General features: G+C 39.0%; 1 protein-coding gene across 2 annotated transcripts in view; it reads right to left on the bottom strand.

Annotated features, from left to right (window-relative positions):
- Positions 1–2,299: 2,299 nt before the first annotated feature.
- LOC103385318 (metabotropic glutamate receptor 4-like) overlaps positions 2,300–20,237 on the bottom strand; it is a 149,825-nt gene continuing 131,887 nt past the window's right edge. For both annotated transcript variants that reach the window (XM_008319174.3, XM_025059679.1), the window contains 5 exons: positions 16,415–16,615; positions 13,234–13,370; positions 10,907–11,842; positions 8,160–8,406; positions 2,300–4,788 (listed from right to left, as the gene is read on the bottom strand). In XM_008319174.3, the coding sequence (XP_008317396.1) occupies positions 4,739–4,788; positions 8,160–8,406; positions 10,907–11,842; positions 13,234–13,370; positions 16,415–16,615 (1,571 nt within the window). In that variant the 3' untranslated portion in view covers positions 2,300–4,738. The remainder of the gene's footprint in view (positions 4,789–8,159; positions 8,407–10,906; positions 11,843–13,233; positions 13,371–16,414; positions 16,616–20,237) is intronic.

Genomic DNA, 20,237 nt, shown 5'->3' with positions numbered 1-20,237 from the left:
TATATATATATATATATAATATAGAAAAAATATATAGAGAATATATATCTACTTTACTTAACACATAATCAATAAAATTATACTGGCAACATCACAAAAAAAAAAGAGAAAAATCGAGGTCACAATTTGTTGTTCCTCTACCAATTCCCAGTGCTTTTCTGTATAAAGTTTGCACATCGTCCCAATGTTTAGGGTTATAAAATAAAATAGAAAACTGGATCTGTATTACCTCTACTTTCTTTTTACCTTAACCTCACCACACCCTGCATGAATAAATAATAATGAAAATGTTTTTTGTTTTTTTTAATGCTTCTACTTCAGGGGTTGAGCAGTGCAAACTATTTTCATATTTGACTCTGCAACCATTAGTCAAATTCACCTGCATGTTAACTGATCTGATGTATCTTTAAGATATGCATCTAGTTATCTATTCATATATATATGAATATATATTTATATGCAGGATATACAGTGCTGTAAACTGTTATACAGTTGTATTATTAAGTTAGAGATGATTAAAAGTTAGAGATGATTAAAATGACTGCTCCTAAATCATTACCACGTGGGCAAAATGACATGTTGTGTTATTTATATGTGGTTTGATGGAGGGTCAGTGTGGATGGCTACCTGCTCAGCCACTCTTGAATGAAGTGAGAAAAATATCACACTTTCTACTAAGGTTGATGGACTAATGCTTGACTCTAAATCAGACTCAGATCCAGTGAAACTCACCTGCTCCATAGCTGTTGCTGTTCCATCATTAGCCCTAAGTGAAAGTGTTGCACTTTACATTTGGCAAAACAACAGTGTGTACTTAACAACAGTGTGTAGTTAACAACAGTGTGTACTTTAGATAGACAGAACAGTGTCAGAGGAGGCCGTTCTGATCCTCCCTGCTGCTCCAGCTCCTCAGACTCACTGCAAAGACCATCTGGACAGAAAGGGTTCGATGGGTTTTTAACATTTCTGCTGAATGATCCTGGTCATTTTATCACTGTGTTTTTTTTAAATTTTATACAGTGTTATTTGGAAGCTAACGAGACAACAAGATGAAAGACAGATTTTAGTGATTAAAAAACTTGTTAAAATGCGTCTCTCAGCCGGTTCCAAAAGCCTTGACTGGTTTTTATCAGTATATCTGGTGAAGTGTTGACCTGTGTCTTGTTTTATTTAATTTATTGAGTTTGACTGGTTTTTATCAGTATATCTGGTGATGTGTTGACCTGTGTCTTGTTTTATTAAATTTAATGAGTTTTTTTTTTACTCTGAAAGATAAAGAACTTAAGAATTTAACTAGATTTCAAGACTTAGAGATGACGTTTGTGACCTGGTGCAGAAGAAGAAATGATTTGATGAAAAGTGTTTGTGCCTAAATGGAGAAGATATTAACATTTTGACTTAGCATCGTGTGTTTGGCTTTCTTTTCTTTTAACCTTTTGCTCACCTTTAAAAAATACCCCCCAAAACCAGTGTCTGTTTTCCATGTATTGTGGTGAATAAGAATTTTGCCGATTTTATTGAATGATGACAAACGCCACTTTTTTTTTTTTTTACCAAAACAATCTTTTTATTAGAAATATTTTGTATAAAAATGAACATGCTTTACACTTTTTCTATAGATAATTCATAAATATCCAGGCACTGTATTTATTTTTCTCTCTGTCTCTTGTTAATTTTTTTTTTTTTAAATAATTCAGTACATAAAGCAGACATGATCAATCCATTTTAATTACACACAAAAACTTGCCATTTAATTTCAGTCATCACTAACATGTTCTATTTTGGAACACAGACAAAGTGTTTTTACTTATTTTATTTTAATTTTTTTAGAAAAACAAAATGGTTTGTGCCATATAAGCCGTAAGTCATGTTCACAAATACAAACAAGCCCACAAACAATACTTTTATTAAATTATGAAAAAAACATTTGCGGCAACATTGTAGACTTTAGTTGAAGCTGAGAAACATTTATTGAACCCAAAAATGTAATATTTAAAAACCGCAGTAGTTTTTCCTTCTGGCCGTTTGGCGTTCCTCTCCGACTTGGTCTGGTTTTGAGACATGCGACATATAGATTTTTGCATTGCTGAACATTAAATGGCAAACTTTCCAGAGTTTATGCCAGATATTTCTAGACAACTGGGAACAGGAACGAATATGAAAAGACACTTCTGAAAAAAAAAAAAAAAACACTTAGGATGGTCCTCGATTTAGACTGGTGCTTGTTATTTTACAGGAACATAAGCTTGGCACCGGATGAAGAGACACTTCTGTAGCGTTTTAACCTTTAACATTTTAACCTTAGCCATAACTCATTTGCTGACACTTTCTAAATCATAGCTTCCGATTCCTGCTTAGAACATGGCCTGCAGAACCTTATATCTGATGCCACATTTTCCTCAGCAAACTTGGCTAATGTAGAGAAAAGTATATTTTTGAGATAAATAATAATAATAAAAAAAGATTAAATAGACCTCAAGGACATTGCTGTCTGAGGTTTTCTTTGTTCCTTGTATGTTCCATTGCCTTTGGTTGACAATATTCAGGTTGTCTTGGTATTCTACTTGTCATGGTATCATAGCATTGACTTAAAGGCCTCACCAGTTTGAAAAGTCCTAATAATGTCTAGATGAAGTTATGCTACTGTCACGGTGAGGCTACGCAGCATACTGTCGATATTTTCTCACCCAGAGGTTAACTGTCACCGCAGCGTTGAAAACATTTACATCAGACGACAGTGAGAGTGAATGGTTATTATGGTCTGTATGTGAGGCCCTGCGGTGGTCTGACCGACTGTCCTGCCTTTACTGAGTGACTTCTGGAATTGGAAAAAAAAAAAAAAAAAAGCAGCATCATCTTTTTACCTGACAGCTGTCACTGAGAGACACCAGACATGTCTCGGGGGTCGAACCGTCAGTAGCACTAAACTAGCCTTAATGTCTTTGTCTAATGTGGTTCGGCTCTCGTGATCTCTGTGGAGGTTTATGACATCATCGCGAGTCTGCTACGTAGTCATTAAATCAAATAAGTAATAGTTAAATTAGTCTGATTCAAGCTTCGGATTTTATGATTTAATTCGATACTTGATTCGATGCACACTTTTAAATATAGATTGGACTTATTTTTGGGTAGGAGAAAAAGACGAAGACAAATGGACAGACTGCAGAGTTTAACAAAAAGACACAACAATCGTGCTGAGTTCGCCGTGACATGGAATTACTGTAGCTGTTCCTCGCGTTTTGATAGAGCTGTCCTCGCAACATCTCTTAAATTGGTCGTCAAGCTGAGCAGCCGCATGAGGGTAATTCTGCACCCAAAGTAATGAACAGAACTTTCATTTTTGCAGCAGTGTCAATATTCTCCTAACAGTGGGGGAACACCCCGGCAAAAAAAAACAAAAAAACAGAAAACACAGAAAACACTGCAACTACTGTGGCACAAAACACTGGTCTCACCCTGGAAAGTTGTTCCTAACAAAGCAGAAAATCAATTGCCTGGTTTTCAAGAATGAATCTTCTATGACAAGAGACTGATTTGTCGGGTTTTTCCTTTTCGTAGTCAGATTTTTACTGAGCTCAGCATCAAGTTAACACGGAAACACACGGGGGGTAAATAGAAACCTTGGATGATTAGATTTTTGGCACCCCCTGTTTGGGTAATATGTTGCATTTCTTAATGAGTAATTACGTTTGTTAAACTGAAACAGCATCAGTGTGTGTGAAGTATAAAAGAGCAAAAGATCTGGCATGTTTTAAGTGTGTAGTTTTTTTTTTTTAGGACATTTAAAGGGTGTTTGGCTCCTGTCGTGTTTTAATTAAAACACGGGTGGTTTGTGGTTCAAAATGACATTTTCACTGTGAATGACAACCATGACAATCGTTGCATTCCATAGACGTTGACAACACGGCACGGTACACATGGTGCTCCCACGAACATGCTTGGGGACTGTACACTAGATTTGGGAAAAAAAACGTTGGCGTATTGTCACGAAACTAAACGTAAACACGAAACTGGAATTAAAACAAAAACCTGGCGTCGCCACCTGCTGGGGGCGATTTAGATGTTGTTAGTTATGTGGAAATACTGATGGTACTTTAATAAGGCATGTACAGTCTGGGGAGTACTGCAGCTTTATACTCCAGTAATACCAGTTGCTAAAAATAATCAATAGATTTTATACTGCTTGACCTTGTAAACTGCATTTGGAGAAGAGGAAAAGCGAACACTTATTTCCCACTTTTTTTTCTTTTTTTTTTTTTTGGTTGAAATGTGAAAAATAAATCAGCCTCGGAGAGAACTGACAACATGTGCTATACATTTCAGAAAGACACTGTAGACTCTGTGAGGCTCATCCAGTCTGCATCTGGAATCCTCACTGTTCAACACTTATTTGTGTCTTTCGGAGGAAGGGGAGAGGAAAATCAACCGTCCGATCTCCCGATATCTCCCAGCTCCTTCCGACGACACGCACTTTTCCCCAAGTTTGGCATTTCCACCATATACCTTATACTCTAGAAAAATATGACATCCTTTCGATTTTTTTTTAATTTTTTTTTTTTACAACGATAAATTCCCGTCTCTCCACCTCCTCCCAACCCCCCAACCTTCTGTAGAAGCTTTTAAGTCTTTCGGTGTTTTTTTTTTTTCTTTTCTCCGTTTTCCCAAAGTATCAGGTGAGTTCTCCTCAGGTAGTCTTCACTTCCTTCCGTCCTTCCGTCCTTCCGTCCCGTCCACTGTCTCAGATGGCATGGTTGCTGTAGCTGATGTAGGTCTGCTTGGAGGCCAGCACTGTGAGGGAGAACGGAGCGTGAAGGAAAAGGTTAAAACGTACAACAGAGAACTGTAACTGTGCAGCAGCTGAAAATACTTCAACTTTTCCTCAGCAGCACAGTGTAACCTACATTCAAGTTAGGTTTTACTGATGTTATTTTTGTGAATGTGAAACACATTTTAGGGCAAAAAACTTTGAAGGTATCTAGGTAAAAATGGTTCCATTCCCAAAATGTCTCTGTCTCTAACATATAAACTCCAGTTTTATGGTATAAATATTTTTTCCCTTTCAATAAGTGCTTGTGCCCATACAATACTGTATATAAATATATGGACGCATATAAATATATGGACATATAAATATATATTTTATATATTTATATATGACTGCTTGGACTTCTTTTCAAACCCTTTAGTTGTTTTTTTTAGATCTGATGTTGATGGAGCTGCTCGTACTTCGGGTTTTTTTTTTTTTTTTAGCCAGTCCTCTGTTTGTTTCACACTGGAGCTTCAAAAGTTACCAATTACTGAATACTTTCTTGTAGTGAAGTACTGCATGTGTTGAATATTTACCTGGGTTAAATGTTTCATTACAGAAGCAGGAAATATACAGTATATATATATTTTTTAAATGTTGCATCATTTAAATGCAATTCAAATGATGCTGAAGATCCTGAGTCACAGCTGATTGCTGTTACTAATGCAGTAATATTCATTCATATGCAGGTGTTTATCAACATGCAACCAGTGACATTTCTCTGTGCACCAAGCGTGTGCATGCAGCCGCAGCAGCCAGTTATTGAGCTAACCTTTGGTTTGTGCTGAGCATCGTTGTCAACCTTTGATAACGTGGCTCGTTACCGTGTTCCATAGGAGTAAGGCCACCACTTACTGGATATTCTGATTTTTATATATATATATAAATTATATACCAGTGACTTTTATGTGGGCCTATTCTTGTTCTAGTGCTGTTTGTTGAACACATGTTGAAAAAAGCCATTGATCTTAACAATGGAGTTTGGCCTTTAAACAGCTTTATTCAATGAAATGTGGTAATCTGATTTTTTTTTCTTTCCTTCACTGAATGTATAATAAAACAGGCTGTAAAAAAAAAAAACAACCTACAAGGAACGTAATATGACCAAAGTGCAGGTCCTGTAACCGTGGTGTTGTACCTGTGCGTGGTCCTGTGCAGTCATGCTTATCTGGACTCGTTTGTGTGCAAGTGTCAGCATGTTCTGGTTTGTCTTTTTTTTTTTTTTTCCTACATTTTTATTGTCCTTAGCTAGCATGCTCTGTCGAAGTAATCACACAAGCAATCTGCCAATCAGGCCACGGCAGCCTTGGCTGATTGAATATGTCAGAAGGGATGAATCTAATCAAATGACAGCCAGAGTCGGGGGGAGCGTGCTGTGCTGGGAGAGCTGTGTAATATGGGTATATGTTTTTGTGTATTTGTCAGTGCCATGTTGGGCTGTGTGACTGTATTCTCGCCATTTCATCCAGAGCATCTCTTCCAAGGGAAGCATTGATAAATGAACCTTATTTGAATATTTATGCGCTGCGGGGCCCAGATAAAGAATAGATGGTCCAGAAAGAATTGGAGCTGGCAGACCCATCTGTCTTTTTCTGGGCTTCTCTTATTGTTGTTGTTGTCCCATTACCACATATTCCTCCTTTTGTCAACAGGGTAACAAATTACAGAGGACACATGGCTATCACTTGCCTCCTGCACTCAAGACGAGTGGTGTCATCTCCCCACGTTAATAGGCTTCACCGCACTGATTGGCCATTTTACAGTGTCTCTCTCACACACACACACACACACACACACACGGGTTCTATTTACGTCAGTCAGTGTTTATTGTCAGGCATGGGTTTGAGAGTGAGCGTGTGTTACAGTGCGAGGCCTGCGTGGGTGTGATGTGCGCGGTCTGGGCAGGCATGGTGCTGCAGCACAGTGGAGTGGTCACATATAAGAAACAGGTCTAACCAGGTTACCTGAGAATCTAAAGTCCCTCACAGGGCTCCCCTGCCTCAACACAGTCTGACACACAAGCACAGAAAACATGTGTTAGAGTCACAGTTCAAACCCAGAGGTGAGAATCAGCAGCTAAAAAAAAAAAAAAAGGCGAAAGTGAAATAACAAGCCCTGCTTAACTGGAGTGTTACACCAGCAAACGGGAGTGAGTGAGAGATGATTCCTTTTTTTTTACATAAAATCAGGTGCTTAACTGCAATGTTATAAAATAAATATTTATTATATATGTACGTATCTATATGTATATATATAATAAATATTTATACAGTTATTTTTTACAATAACCATTTAGTGTTTTTGAAAAGACTGTTGTTCTTTTTTTTTCTTTTGTTTTACACCTCTTCCAAAGATATTACCAGCTGTCATGTCGTGCAGCAGTTACATCAGTGTGACAGCACATGTTTTGATATGGGCTAGTGCGCAGGACGGGGGCTGATGCGTAACCAACAAAGTAAGTCGGATCTTGTCGGATAATGCTTTACAAAGCGTTTTGGTTTGGTGAGATCCACCTCGGTTTTACGCACTGGAGTGATTTTAAGTCTACATCATGTTGTGTTCTCGAAGTGAAATTGATCCAGTCTGAACTCTAGCTGTTCTAGTCTGGTGTTTTTTAACCTTCTCCAGTTGAACAGGAAGTCCAGAAGATTAAGAGAGAGAGAAAATGGTACGTTTGCAGTACTACTTCTTTAAGTTAAGATTATGGAAAATGTACTGCGAAAGACTGATAAAGATTGTTCTTTCTGGAACAACATCATGTTTGAAGTCTTGCTAATTGCAGCATAATAACAGTAGGTTTCTGATTTGTAAGATTTCTAAAATATCTTAGGCATGGAATTGTGTTCAAGTAATTATCATGAATTATCAACAGGAAGTTTCTTTTGGTTTTTTTTTGGTTGGGTTTTTTTTAAGAAACCAGTAGAAATGTTTTCCCAAGATTTTACTCTTGGTGATTTTGGGAGAGATGAACTAAAGCACTGCCACACTGCACTCTGTTCAGACAATAGAAAACTGTTTCAGTGTTATTTTGGGAACTAAGGGGTAACTAACTGAATTGGATGTACCAAGTCTATGTAGGTCAGCAGTAGTTCTTAGAGGTTTCCACAATTTTTATTTTTGAAAAGTGAGTCTGCAGTTTCAAGATGCCTTTGTGATACGCAACTACAAAAGCTGCCAATCTCCTGAACTGCTGAAGTGCAAAAACCATTTTGCCATCAATTTAGTTGTCATCTAAAATTATTTAATTATGCTCAAATAAAGACGTTCTCTGAAAGCGTCAGCCCGATTGAGCTCCTGGTTCAAATCATTTTCTCATCATCGTCATCACCTTTTTGTCAAGCGCCAAACCAACCTTGTGTTTCGAGACTTTCACAGAGTTCGGACTTGGCCTCCCCGTTGGGCCTCAGGCCACCTTTGGGGTTGAACTTGTTGGGCATGGTGGCTGCAGTGACGACAGCCTTCAGGCTGCGCTTGCGTTTGGGCATGTTCTGCTCCGGACGGAAAAGAACCACGTAAACCTTGGGCATGTAGAGCAGTCCCAGAGAGACGGACGCACTCAGGCTTACAGAGATGGTCAGGGTTGTTGTCTGGATGTACATCTGTGAACGGAACAGAGAAGATGAAACAGATTAGTATCTGGATGGCGTTCAGTCAAGTTGAGAAACAAAACATGCTAATTGATGAAATCCATCTTTGTTTCCGGGCTACGAAAGTATGATATATAATAATCTACGATGCTTTCGCACTTGCTGTGCTAATCTTATGATGGACACTAATGGATCCACTCCTTATCCGCCTAATGGTAATATATGTGTTTTTAATATCAGTGTCTCCCCCCTGAGGTTGTAGATAGCATATCTCAGAAGCCACCGACAGATGCAGCTCACAGCTGGGTAACAGATACTGCATACGACCACAGGTAACACTGCCGTCATGAAGCATGATGTCTGCCCATGATTTCTGTTTTTTATTTTTTTTTTAAACCTTTACTCAAACACAGCAGCCCATTTCTGATTTGATGATGTGGGGAATGTGGTGAGTCAGCACTCAGCAGGGGTGAGAATTGTGACGGGTACGTCACATTTGTCACTGAAACTCTACACATGGATACAGACAGAAAAAAAACCCATGATGTCAGTCAAAGGTTTTTACTTCTGGAGTAAAGCATTAAAAGCGTTGTCTGTCTCCTTCTCTGGTTTCAAAGGACTTTGTCATGAACAGCTGTTGGTCTTAGATTGCTGAGGCCGTTTTGATGCTGGTGAACATGGAGTGAGCAGCACACGGTACAAACACGGTCAAGGTTTTTCAAACGGTTTGACTGACATTCTTCATGTTTTTTTTTGTTTTTTTTTGGCCTGGGAGAGAACAGTGTCTTTAACCGTTAAAGAACATGAACTGTAGACGGATGAAGACGTTTGTGCCATGTTATTTTTCTATTCTTTAAAAACATCTTACAACACTTGAACTTTTTGAAAAAATGGCTTGTATAACTGAGGTGATGTAAAAAAAAAAAAAAAGAAGGGCTGTCAACTTATTTTAAATGTGATCAAATTACATTCTGGAATTGATATGAATTAATATTATTATAAATGACTTAGTTTGCAGTTGGGTGGACGAAGGAATGATATAGATTAAAAAAAAAACCTCGAGAGAATAAAGAAAGACTAAAACTCTGAAGAAATGGAACAGTTTTGAACACTCATGCTGTGACGTAATTAGCATGCAATTTTTCAGATATCACGGTGGGAAACTAATTTCTTCCGTTTCCTGGCCGCTTGATTTTATAGGGTTATTGGAGACACATTCACACGTCACTAGTCCATTATAGTTTAGAGACAAAGAACCATAGGAGCTCCCATTCAAAGGGTTGGACAGACCAATGTTCGGCGTGTTGGTCAGACATAGACCATAGTTCCAGACGGGGCCAGTGGGCCTTATAAGACGCTGGTCTGATTTAACGTGAATGAATAACTGGGCTGTTGGAGAAAACCTGAGTTACTGAAGAACAGAAGCTGTGAACCTGCGCCCCCCGCCCCCCCCACTGCTGTTTTTAAACATCAAATACTGAAGTTCTGTGAAATCAGAAACTCTTTTTATTCTTTGTCATAATTATTCCAAGTCATAAATAGATTAAACCCCCCTGCTGTGATAAAGACCCCCTTTGAATAAACCAACCTGACAAAATAAAAGTTGCATTCCTTTATACTGCAAGCAGTCAACATACACACACACACACGTTTTTCGACGAGAGATGGGGGGGGGGGGGGGGGGGGGTGTGTGTGTGTGCTGTAAGCTGTAATCTCCTGAGAAGATTACACCTGGCCCGGGGTGACTGCGGAACAATATTGCTGCTCCTCTGGAGTACAGAGAGGAGTCACTCAACGCGGGGAGCCAAGACCTTTGTCCACCTATCGGCCCTGGTGACATAAATTTTCTGCGACACGCAGATATGATTGCCAATTTGCTACAACGGTGCAGCGAGGGCGCGAGGCAGAGAACAGCAACCTTATTGAGTGGAGCCGTTAAAGGGTTCATGTGCAGCTGATTGCTTCTTTTGTCATTAGTCATCCAGTCTCTGGTCCTGTGTGTGATTACATTCACTTGCAATTTGGATTTGCAATTCTTTGTCACCAGATACTCAGTTTATTTATTTCAGCAATATGTCCAAAAAAAAAAAAAATTTGGAGTTTAAGTGATTTCATGATTATTCATTTGTGAATTAGCAAAAAATAATTTGATATGTCATAAAATATGTTATGATTATTTGTAAAATAATGATAAAATCAGTTTAATTAATCAGTTCATCAGTTTCTGTGATTTTACTCTTTGACAATCTCTCTATCAAATTTTGATCCACACATAATGATGTCCTTTTAGCACTCAACGTTAAAATGAATAATCCTCCAATAACTGATTTAGTCAGAAGAGTAGACATTTAAAAATCATTTCTTTGGCTCCTGGTCACAACCTTCTTCTTGGCCTTGTCTAAGAACTGAAGGTGGGTGAATATATTCGGTTCAACTCCCAAGGCCTCATGATCAGCTAACTAGTTAGTTTTTGAGAAAGCAGTTATTACAATATTCCAGAACCAGTATTTACCTTTTCCGCTGACTGTGAAGTTCCAAAGAAGATGGGGATGAAAGCCAGCCACACGATGCAGGTGGTGTACATGGTGAAGCCGATGGGCTTGGCTTCGTTGAATGTCTCGGGAACACCTCTGGTCTTGATAGCATAAACCGTGCAGGTTACCATCAGCAGCATGCTGTAACCCAGCAGGCAGATCAGGGACAGGTCTGAAATATCACACTTCAGGACCCCTCGGGCCATGTCAGGATTGGAGGTTCGCTGGTCCTGGTAGTCGATGATGGCCTGTGATGGGTCGACCCCAAACCAGATGCACACTCCGAGGAGCTGCACTGATATCAGGCTGAATGTGATGACCAGCTGGGACGCAGGGGAGATGAACCGGGGGCCGCTGACGGACATCTTGCCCTGCTCAAAAATCCTAAAGATCCGATTTGTCTTTGTGAGCAGCGCTGCATAACTGATACTCATTCCCAGGCCCAGGAAAATCCTTCTGAGCGAGCATACAACCACGTCAGGGGTGGAGATCATGAGGAATGTCGTAGCGTAGCAGAGGAAAATTCCTGTCAGCAACACGTAGCTCAGCTCTCGACCCGACGCCTTAACGATGGGCGTGTCATTGTAGCGTATGAACGTAGCAACAACAAACACTGTAGCCATGATGCCCAGGACGGCGATGAGGACGGGGATGACGGCCCACGGGGAACTCCACTCCAGTTTGACAATGGGAATTGGAACGCATCCAGTGTGGTTGTCATTAGGCCGCAGGTCGAAGCGACACATCTTACAGGTGTGAGTGTCCGCCTGGTACTGGTAACCGTCACAGTTCTCGCAGTGCCAGCAGCATGGAATCCCCTTCACCGTCTTTTTGCGCTGTCCGGGTCGACAGGGTTGGCTGCAGATAGAGGAAGGGGTGTCTTGTGTTCCTCCCGGCCACTGCATATCAGGGATCTGAGGAGGGAGAGTAAAATATGTCAGTTAAAGTCCTGTCTGATATGAAAGGGGAAAAAGTCTCTTGGAAAAAAGGTGAAAGACAGTTCAGCCTCCTCCTCCTCAACTATTTTGGATACTTTGATTTTTCTCTTCAGTTCGTTCCAGTAATACGAGTTCATAGATTTGTTTTTATTTCGTTGGCAAAACACATTCCTTCTTTCGTGAGTAAGAACAGTTTTAAAAACTGTGCTATGTAATTGCATTGTTTTCCTCCTGTGATATATTTCTAACAGTTTTAAAAACTGTGCTATGTAATAGAGTCCAACAATCCAACAAAGTTGCATTGTTTTCCTCCTGTGATAATATAAGGTCTTGAAGCTGCTGTTTCAACACTACAGTACTGTGTTCTTGTACTGCATTACACATTTTTCTAAGATCTTAATAAGGGACATCGAGCGTGAAGAGAAATGAAGCAGGTAATTTTTTTTTTCAAACATTTGAATGATTTGTTATCATTATAAACCTTTTTCTTAATAATGTACGTGGAGTTCTGTGCGGCAGTAACTCCGAACCTTAATGCTCTCAATAAACTAACGCTAGGCCTGCAATATCTACAATAAAAAAAAAACAAACAAAACAAACACCCTGGTGTCACGTAGACGGTTACGTCCTCATCCATCCTCCAATAGTTGAACATTCACACCGAAGCAGTTTTGATGCAAATACGTGAAACTTCATCAATATGAGATGAACACATAAAGTTGCGTCCCTCATTTAAATACAACTGTGCTAATACATGTATCCTGTGTGTGTGTGTGTGGGGGGGGGAAACACTCCATTACAATCGTGAGCGCTGCAGCATCCGTCAGCCTGTGTGTTTACAAAAGCAGAACCAGAAGGGAGGATTTATTAGTGGTATTACTCTGTCAGCTGTGACCCTATCAAACACAGCATAAGCAAGATACATTACCAGTTATCTCTGATACCAGTGAGAAGTTATGAGAAGGTGAATGCCCCCCCACCCCCTATAATAATAGAGTTCCTGTAAATGTCACATGTAATGGAAGTAAAATGACTGCTTTGGCTCAGTTAATGGGAAATAAATCCACATAAAACAAAACATTTGCCTCTGTGTCAGTTAACTCCTCATTGATGGAGGGTGGACTTGATCAGATGTTTGGAGTAATTGTGATAAACATTCCTTCATTTCGCTTCGTTCCTGCAGAACCGATGGTCAGCACTAGTTGTTGGTGAAGGCACAGATTTAGGCCTTCAATTCCAAGAGCATTATATCATTTTTAGGAGAACCCCAAATGCCTTTGTCTGAATGCCAAATGTTTTTTTTTTTTTTTGGTTTATTGTTTTGACCTGTAACACAGCACAAAACAACAGTCATCAAAACCACTTACATCCAAGTGAAGCTGATCTGTCCAGTGTCCTATGATTTTGTACTCTGCTGTGTTATTTGCGATCTGGTACTGGTAGATTTCGTAGCGGCCGGGAGCGTCTCCGTTGACGTTAAAGACCACCGGTGTGCCAGCAATTCCTATAAGAGAGAGAGGGGACGTTCTGTTAAAAGGTCTGATATCAACACGGAGGGACACAGTAGTAGTGTTGGACGTTTGGTTTGTGATGTGGTGAGATGAAACGGAGGGCGAGTCCTGCCAGTCCTGATACATTGCTGGAATTGAACCAAGTCCTGATACACTGCTGGAATTGAACCAAAAAATGTGGCCTTTTTTTTTAGTAAGGCAAGCCAGCTAACCACTTTTCCCAGTGTTTGCACTAAAGTAATTGTTCATTGGCTTTTTGATTTTGTTAAGGTCCCAGTAGCTGCATTGATTGGTCTTTTGACCTGTGTGTTCCTTGTGGAATATGACGTATTTTATTAAAGACAGAGAGAGGTCTGATCAAAACCCCAACGGAGATAATTGCCCCAGCTCCGTCTCATTGCTTTATCTAGAGGGCAAGTCTTGGACAACCACAGGAAATCTTGTAATTATGAAGATTTTCTTTTTTTTTTTTGCCACCTCAGCAACTCAAGAAATTGAACACAATGATGTGGTTTCCACTTCTAATGTTCCAGGAAGACATTAAAGAAAAAGTCTCTTGAGCGTACGAAAAAAAATTCAGAGATTAAAGTTTCTTATATTGATTGTGATTTTATTCAGCTCATCAGGCGTTTTCTCTATTGGTCAAAATATTTTACAAACTCCCTGCAGTACCTCTGTGCAGCCCATAGGGCCTACTGTATGATTTATAGCTTTTGACATTTATTGTCTTCTTGCATCAAATGCTATTTTAAAAAAAAGAATATTAAACTCTGGGAGCTTAGATGACTTCTGGATTCTTCTTTATGTCCTTTCTTCATGAACCCTGTCCATACTATAAGATTGTTGCCTTAATACAACGCATTACTGAGAGTTTCACATACAATATCTGTAATGTTTGGGTTTCGTCTTTCCTTCGGTCAGCACGGCAGACGACGGACAATTCCAGGAATAACCTGGGATCACGTCACATGTCCTACAGTTTTCCTCCAAACCTTTTAGATTCTACATCCCTTCGAGTCCAAGGACTCTTAGAAGCAGGACTGTTCCAGTAATATGTATTATTGATTTGTTCTTTTAGCCATCCCAGTTGTAACCTGAATATCTCCACTGCTGACAGGCTTTAAAACTGAGGCTTGAGCAAAAATAACCGACAGAAAGACGTCACGAAAATGAAACAAATAGCTCACAGCTGGAGGCGGTGGAGTTCATGACCCTCAGTGTCACACAGAGCAGCCGTGCCCCCGTCTCTTTGACTTCATGTATTATCATTTAATTTCACTGAAGTTTAGATTGTATTGATTCTGTGTAGAGCAAAACTTCTGGGTTTCAATGTTTTTTTGTTTTTTTTTGGGAACATTATGTCTTCTCCCCTGCAGGGGGAAGCAGTTTGGTTTAAGGTAATTCAATATTTTAATGTAGAATCATTGGAAAATAATTTATTTAATTGCTTATAGATATAATAATAATGATGATTATTATTATTTAAAATGATAAAATAACAATAATATATAATATTAAATATATATATATATTAGTATTAAATAAATAGATATTAGTATTTGTGGAATGTGTAAAAAAACAATAAAAACATAACCGTGTAGTGCACAGTAAAGAATCACTTCTTGTTGTAGCTTTGGTTTGAAGCTAGATTTGCCACAGATACGATAAAAGATTATTTTTCCCGTTCATGTTTCTGCCATTTACACACTGTGTCTTAATCACATGAATGCTTCCTGATTCCACCCACGGTGAAATCACAGGCGGTTTGATTGCATGTCAAAAACATAGTGGAGTTCATCTGCATTAATTGGTCATTACCCTGTTACCTTTGACAGTCCTGGGAGATAAAAATAAAAACTAAAAAATGTTCCACCAGAACAACTAAACTGGAGCGTTGTACTCCACGATAGAAAGTGTTCTTTCTGACACGCATCCAAAAGAGAAAACGAACGTCCAGTCTCTAATTAACCTAATCCTGCATGGTTTTGGACAGTGGAGAGGACATACAGCTCCACACAAACCCACCAAGGGTTTAACCTTTATTTGTTTTCCTCGGCTCCAGGGCAGGAACAGTAACCGTTTTTCTAGTTTCATATATTTCTCATTGGCTATAAAACGACTCCCATCATTCACTTGCTGTAGTTTGACGGTCCCTGACCCACAGACCCTGCTCTCTGACTGTCGTACGACTCAAACATCATCTCTGAGAGTGGAGCAGGTTCAAGCCTGTGTCGGTCGCTGTCCTTACATTTCCCTTGATTGTTTGAGCTCTCTGACCTTCCACGTCTCTGACAAGAAATTATAGGAAATTATTGTAACTACTTTACTCAACCAGATTTAAGAGTCTTGCCATGGCTTCCAAACCGGCACAAAACATTTGTAAACGCTGGTCATTTGACGACTCCATTTGTAAAGACGGGGAATCGAGAACTGGTTTTCTGATTTTTTTTACTGGTCTGATTCCCAGGAGTCGTCGTTCTACTTGATTAACAATTATACTTACCAAAAAAAAAAAGAAGCATTTTCTTAATGATCACTTGTTATTATGAGATGACTTCATGCACATCCCCCTAATTTACAATCAGTGTACCTTCTGTGTAGTTTCTTCACTAATATATAAAGGCACCGTGAACCTGTTCTTTTTCTGTCCTCATTTGTGAACGTCGTACAGTGAAGATCCAGTAAACATTTAACAGAAAGTGTTTTGCGTGGGCAGTTCAGTTTGGATAAGGCACAGAATCTCACAAAGTCTCGTTCTTATAAAGCCACAGCAGTTTGCTGCTGATTGTCAGCCCTCCTACAGATCTACAGAGTATCCTATACTGCATCAAAGTAATCGTTCAGTACACTCAGAGTACTGATAAACCGAGACAGTCGTGTTCTTTCAAAGCCTCCGCGTGAGGGCATTCAGTCACTATTGCTACAGATAGAAGAAAACAAACATTTGTGATGTTTTCCTGTCGACTGTTTGACAAATCACCTCCACGGACAGAACTCCAAATGTGTCGATTGTGATCTGCTGTGCAGCCGCACGCACCTGTAAAGTTGACGTAGCGAATGTACTTGAGCAGCAGCGTGCCGTTGATGGAGTCCATCTTGGGGCAAAGCCCGACTTTCCCAGGACAGAGATCCTTGTGCATGTTGTGTAGAGCGTGAGCCATGGCGTAGACGGCGTCGATGACAAACTGCACTTTTCCCTCCTGCTCGTAGGAGGAATCTTTCCCGATCCGCTCATGATCTAAAGAAAAAAAAATTAATTCTGTTTAGACTTGTTTGTTGGTTAAACTTTCATGCACCTACAGTATATCAGTGTTTTTTCACAGGCAATCGTGACACGCAATCAAGGCTGTACCATTTTATATCAGAGACAATATAATAACATTCATATTAGAGGAGCTGCTGCACCATCAGTTAAAAATGTTGGAATGACAGAATGATTACTGTGCATAAAACCAAGTAAATTATAGCCTTTCATGAGACATGATTGCCCGATTTCTTTTTCTTTTTTTTTTATTATCATTCAATTTATTTAAAGACTGGCATTGAATTGTGCACATTAACTGATAATTATGTGCCATTTCTTGTAGTTGCCGCTCTCTAAATGTCTTTCCATTAAATCTCAAATGAGCTGCAGCTCTTATTATACTGTATCGATCACAGATTAGACGTAGGGATTGGATTGAATGACTCCTGGTTGAATGAGCTTTTCATTTCTACTAAAAGCCATTGCAGCCCTCCATGGGATCCTGCAGAAATCCACTATTATTTTTTAAATACTTTATTATAACTATAGATTACAATTATCACTTAATTGTTGTACATACGTACAACCCTAGGATCGGATTTGCGAGATTTCAGAGTCGGATGCCACAGCACGTTTATCAATCAAGAGCAGCGACTGTGATTGAGTGTTGGGGGCTGAATGGAAGACAGGACAAGACAGAGTCAGTCATTTTTCAGATTTAATGTAATGGGATATGACAGGTGTATATTAATCATGCCCTTCGTCCTCCTATTGCTTGGTAAACGTGTTAAGCAGCGAGCATGGTTTCAATGAATGCTTTATTCTTGTGATTAATCAGAGCCTCGCTGGATAAGTCAAGCAGAAAAACACAAGCTGACGATGAAGGAGTACATTATTCGCCTGAATAAAAGAACTGATCTGGGGTCTGTTTATTCATGCATTCATATAGGGTGAACACAAAGTAAAATGTGTTTCAGTTTCATTGTTATTGATTACAATGGAAAAGTTTGAAAGCAAGCCATAGATTTGGAGAGAGGGTTGAGCTGAGCAACTTAATGTGATGTTAATGTATATAAACCAACATGAGGAGGGAATGGGATTTTCAAAATAAAATATTCAATTTTTTTGGTCTGGTTAAGTTCTTGAAAGAACAAATTGTTGACATAATTTAATGATATTTGTCGATGATCTTGAAATTTGTATCTAAATGAACATCTTTTTTTTTTAATTCTTGCTATTGAAGTATACACAGGTGACAGTCTTATGTAATTGGTACTGTACTACAGAGTAAAATTAGAGTATTTCCATTGTTGGAGTATTGGTATATTTAAAAACTTGATGCTTAATTTGACCAAAAAACAGCAGTAAATTTGCTAGCAGACCAGAGACATGACGGGATCTTTAACTGTGTCAGAGTTTGTTCCGATTTTAGTAGCACTTCATCATTATGCAGTAAAAAGGACTTCATATTTGAGAAAGTTTAAAGCCAAACTAGATAGGACTTTGTCAGTATACTTGTTTAAGGAACAGAGTTGCGTTGTCTGCGTCGTAGTAAGAAAATCGAGGCCATCGTGATAGATTATATGACTAAGCGTAGAATGTAACTAATGAACAGTAATGATGCGTCGACTCAGCCCTGGGGAACACCATCAGAGTGGTCCAAATGGCCGACCTAAATTTACTAATGGAACCAAAGTAGTTCCTAGCTGTGCTGTTAGCTCCAGACTTGTGAGGTAGCAGGAAGCAGTAGGTCTGTGTTCGAGGCCTTTCACATCAGCTGCTTTTGGTTAGCGCAGCAGGGACACGCTGATATGAGATGCAGTCAGAGTTTGTGTCAGCAGGATCCAGAGAGGCAGACATGATTTTATCAGAGGACGTAGCACGGGGTCACTTTGTCACCTGGCAGACCTTGAATTCCTGATAAGGTCATAGTGTACAGTGCTTGGTGATAAGACTTAAAATGGATCTGTGGAAAAGGGCGTGGGTTGAATTTAGATCAGCTGATGACTGTAGAATTTTAATGTTTTGTCAGTGTTTTTATGTATAAGTTGACAGTGTGGAAGGGAAAGGCATGAGCGACGAGGAGGACAGATGATCGGGAACATTACTGGGAATAGATGTGTTTATAATACAGTATAAAATGTGAATGTTTGGATGGTTTTCTTTAAGCTCAATAAATACTGTCATTTGCATTTGATTTCGTAGAGAATCAATAATGTTTCCTTAAGTTTTGAAGTGTGTTGTTCTTTGTTTGATGACTTTATGATTGTCCTCAAGTTGAATGTGTGTTGTTTAAGGTGCTAGTTTATACCAAGTTCCAAGGTGTTGAAAGCACCTGTCACTATTGCAGGGTTTAAAAACAGGAAGTCATTAATGTGCTGTGCTAATGGAACCTGGTTGTCACCGGTTGTTGACCATGTCCCAAGACTTGTCATTATTTAGACAACAGGTAATAATTACCCACAAAACATTTCATTTTATCGATGACATGTTTACTGTCGTTGAAACAGCAGTTTCTGATCTCCGTCGCCACAGGTTTTACCTTAGATTTACGCACCCAATCTCCGTTCGTCACTTTCATTTTTGTTCATCACTGTTCTTTATGCAAGAAAACACAACACCAGACAACGTGAAGGACCTCGTGATCAGATAACTGAGAGACAACATTAGGCAGTTGATAGAGGAAAGTAGTGTTTTCTTAGATGTCCATGTCAGGACATTCTTATCTAAACACAGACTGATTTAAACAAAGGGCTCCCTAAAGCAGATGAATTGTTGTTTCCTCTTATCTTTTGCTCTGCATGGACTGGAAGGAACAGCGACAGGAAATGGTGATTTATTTCGAAAGTTCAAAAACAAGATATTTATAAAGTTCTTAGAATAATTGAAAGATTCTTGATGAATCATCTTTTAGGTCTAAAAACTCCAACAAAAAAGTGGGTAGAAAAAAGAAAAAAAAAAAGAAATTCACATGACTTTTTCTGCAACTATTGTTATATGTGGGGGGAAAAAACGCCATTGCAACCGTCATTTATTATTATTACTATTGTGATGTGTTCCCATTGGTAAATTCCAGTACACATCCTTGTTGATTCCCATTGGTAAATTCCAGTACACATTCTTGTTGACATGTACAGTAACTGGAGGCTGCTGATTGGTCAGCAGCACAAAACAGTGTTGTAAATGCAGGACAAAACCTGCCATCTGTTAGGCTGTTGTCTGTCTTTTAATCAAGGCAACCTTGAGGTTCTGGAGAGAACACAATGATCCAGAAGGCTGTATGTTCCTGCTCTCTGTGGTCTGTTAAATTGAGGCAATTTGTTCAATTTTTACATGGATCTCATTCGAGAAAGAAGGGTCACAAAAGTTCAATGTCTGACACTGTGATTCTTTTTACTTTATTTTACTAACTCTTCAGTAATTTTAGTTTGTGTAAATACACAGTATATATGTTTATATATGTGTATAATTTGGTACATGTTGCACATACAATTTTGTATGATTTTGCCAAATGTGAATACAGTATTATAAATTCCATATACTGTATATATGTATATATGTACTGTATGTATATATGTATGTGTATGTATGTATGTATGTATGTATATATGTATGT

This window comes from Cynoglossus semilaevis, chromosome 10 (assembly GCF_000523025.1).
Source record: "Cynoglossus semilaevis isolate Cse_v1.0 chromosome 10, Cse_v1.0, whole genome shotgun sequence".
NCBI classification, from domain to species: domain Eukaryota; kingdom Metazoa; phylum Chordata; class Actinopteri; order Pleuronectiformes; family Cynoglossidae; genus Cynoglossus; species Cynoglossus semilaevis.
This window is presented reverse-complemented; position numbering and strand designations above follow the sequence as displayed.